At 33.6% G+C, this 3,362-nt stretch overlaps 1 protein-coding gene across 1 annotated transcript in view; it reads left to right on the top strand.

Moving 5' to 3' along the window:
* LOC106514836 (ATP-binding cassette sub-family A member 1) overlaps positions 1-3,362 on the top strand; it is a gene marked incomplete in the record, with an annotated part of 219,691 nt that overhangs the window by 83,409 nt on the left and 132,920 nt on the right. The window contains 1 exon segment of the mRNA XM_014004287.1: positions 1,808-2,010. Coding sequence (XP_013859741.1) covers positions 1,808-2,010 — 203 coding nt within the window.

Here is a 3,362-nt window from a genome sequence, read left to right as displayed (position 1 = left end):
GACAAACACTGTTCTGTTATGTTGTAATAAATATGTGGTCCCAAAACTATATATATAATTTTTATGTATTTATTCTTTTTTTTTTTAATCCCAAACCTTTTCAGCCAGGTTCTCTTTGGTTTATAAGAAAATGTCGGTGCCCTGCCCCAACCCTCGCTTCCACATCTCCAATAACATACAGATATTTTGTTTTCATATAAATTTTGGCACAACTCAGCTATAAAAAGTAAATATATTGCAGGTTACAATAAAAAAAACTACAACCTCTTTTAAATAACAAAACTATTTGTGTATCGTTCATTCTTTGGTTTCACAATAAGACGAGAAAGAAAATGTTATTTTAGTGTTTTTATTTTAAAACGAAATTAGAAAACTACAATCGCAAAACTGCGTTTTTTTATACATTTATCTTTTATTCTTTTTTTAGTAGTTAAAGCAAGGACAAGCTTTTTATTTACTGAACTCCCAAAGCATTGAGCTTTTTCTGGAATTTAGCATATAAAAACCAACACTTTTCTTTGGAAAGTGATTCATGAACTACAGGAAGATATGAAGTGTTAATTTGTGCAGAAAACATGAAAAAATATTTTTAAAATGCAAAGTTTTGTACCAACAGCTAAAATATAGTCAAATGAAGATAGATAATACCATAAAAGTCATCATATTTCTTTATGACGCTGCACATTTTTCTGCGTTAGTTTAAAGTGAGCTGACCACAACACACACTCACACACACTTTGATGCTTCATTTCCCGAAATTATTCACTGTGAAGTGTAAAGTAGATCCATTTACTTCTTCATAAAGTACGGAGCCAGTAGTTGTTAGGCTTCAGTAATTATGTATGAGAGATTCTGGATCAATAATGGATGTGTTCTGCAACACTGTGTGGATTGATTCTCACTGAGCCCCAGCTTCAGAATGGATGACACACAGCGGAGCTACAGTATGCACTGTCTTTAAATGTCACATCATCATGTGCCTGCTGATCCCTATGCGCTCACAGGTTGGACTTTAAAGAATTTGATTGGTGTGCATGTCTCATATCTACTCTGAGCTTAAAGGCAAATGCTTCTTAAATATTGGATTTTGCGGTGGTTTATGCACCTGGGCAGGATTGTATGGGAGAGCACTGCATTAAAAAAATATAGACTCCTTATCTCATAATTTAGGACCAGATGCTGTAATTATGGAATAAGATGTCATATATACAAATATGATTGCATAATTCAGAGATAAGATGTCATAATTCTGGTATCCTCATCTCGTAATTATGATTTTTTTTTTTGGTATTTTGACAACTTTTCTCAAAATTTCAACTAATTAAGAGGACCTGATCTCGTAATTATGCAATAAGCATCTGGTAATTGACATCTTGTCTCGTAATTATGTCATTTTTTTTCAATGTTCTGACATCTTTGCTCGTAATAATGGCATCTTATCTCGTAATTTTGACATATTTTCTTGTAATTATGAGATCCTGATCTAGTAATTATGCAATAAGGATCTCTTAATTATGACATCTTATGTTGTAATAACAAGATCTGGATATTAAACATACACATTAGGGAGTCTTTTTTTCTTTTTTTCCTTGATGAATGCAATGCTCTGCAACTACTTATGACATCTTGTTTCGTATTTGCAAGATAAGAAGTTTATTTTCTTTTTTCTTTGATGAATACGATGCTCTTTTGTAGGATTGCCACAAATGGTAAGTCAAGTTAATTGAACTTTTAGGAGGAGAAATACAAGCTTTCCATCCAGCGGCGTCTGTGTTTTTGATTAATTTCGTGGCTTTCTGTGAAACAGATTTGACAGCTGTGACTCAGCTCGTGCGGYGCCACGTCCCCGAGGCTGTCTTTTTGGAGAGCATCGGTCAGGAAATCACTTTCATACTGCCCTACAGCGGAGCCAGAGACGGAACGTTTGCTGCGCTCTTCCAAAAGCTCGACCTGGCTRTGGTCGACCTTGGCCTGACCAGCTACGGTATCTCTGACACCTCGCTGGAGGAGGTAAACAAAACAGACGCACAGTCAAATACAGAGATTCCTCCAAAGGTTAAAGAAATATATCTTCATAAATTTGTTTTATTATTGCTATAATTCAGCTGAGAATTATTATTATTATTATTATTATTATTATTATTATTATTATTTATATTGTAGCATCTTTTTATTTTATCTTTGCCACTCCCTCTGGGTGCCTAACTTTATTTCATTGCATGCTTCAACAATCTCCACTATTAAAACAATAGATTTTTACCATAGGATACAGTATTGAATTTAACATATTTTTTGCTGATAATCAAAGCCATGGTTGACCCCAGTGTAAACATATATTTCATTTACTGAAGTATTTTGAATGACCTCTTGTGGTCAAGTTYAACAATGATTTTTCATTTTCCTTTAGGAACAGCACTGTTGTGGCATTTTTCTTGCAAARTGTTTTTAATTTAATGAATTTTACACATTGCAAATTTCAGCAGTTTGCATCATATTGTTGTCATGGATTTTTTAATTTTATTTTGTGGTTAATTTGCTAACCTGATGTGTTTTTGTCAGTAACCAATCATTATTTCCCTYGTAGTTAAAGAACTTTCTTTGACAACTTCAACTAAAACCAATAAATATGATCGGCTGAATCCAGTTTATCCACAAGTATTTTGTTCTAGAGGTAGAAATAGTTGTTGTGACTTCGTTTTTTATCATTATTATTTTGTTCTTTTTTTCCACATGTAAACGGCTCGTGCTGTGTGACATCAAACAGACTAATGTTGGGTTATAACCATTTGTGGCTCTTGTTGGAACTCAGACTCTCACAGCCTTCAGGCGATGTGAATAATTCTCCTTAAATTCATCAAATTCAACTATGACAGATATTTTAATATATACACGCTCTTATTTGAAGTGAGAACACATACTGTAGCTGTTAAAGTATGCAGCGATTTTCGCAGATTTTATAGGAAACCTGAATAAATAAATAAATAAAAGGAAAGTTGGATGGAAGTTTGTTCTTTCTGTCTTTTGTCTTTTAGGCACCTGGRTTCTGGCATTTTATGCCTTTTAAATGAAAATGTTCCTACTATTTAATAAAGTCGGGTKCTTTTGTAACACATTACAGGATGAACGGTTGGTGTATGTTGTCTAAGAAATGGATTATCATTTAGAACATTATTCCAATCAGGGAGATTTATCAATTCTGATTTGTGGGCTGCAGATTAAGTCAAGAGTGGTCCTTTGTTTGGCACGTGTTCAATTAAAAAATATGTCTCTGGATATGTAAAACCAGGTTGTCCAAGAATAAACCAGAACTCTTGCAACAAATAGAAAGCACCAATGATGGTCACCAATGAGGTATATATATA

Source organism: Austrofundulus limnaeus, unplaced genomic scaffold (genome assembly GCF_001266775.1).
Source record: "Austrofundulus limnaeus strain Quisiro unplaced genomic scaffold, Austrofundulus_limnaeus-1.0 Scaffold23, whole genome shotgun sequence".
Taxonomy (NCBI): Eukaryota; Metazoa; Chordata; class Actinopteri; order Cyprinodontiformes; family Rivulidae; genus Austrofundulus; species Austrofundulus limnaeus.
The sequence above is the reverse complement of the archived record's forward strand: the minus strand, read 5'-3'. Positions and strand labels throughout refer to the sequence as shown.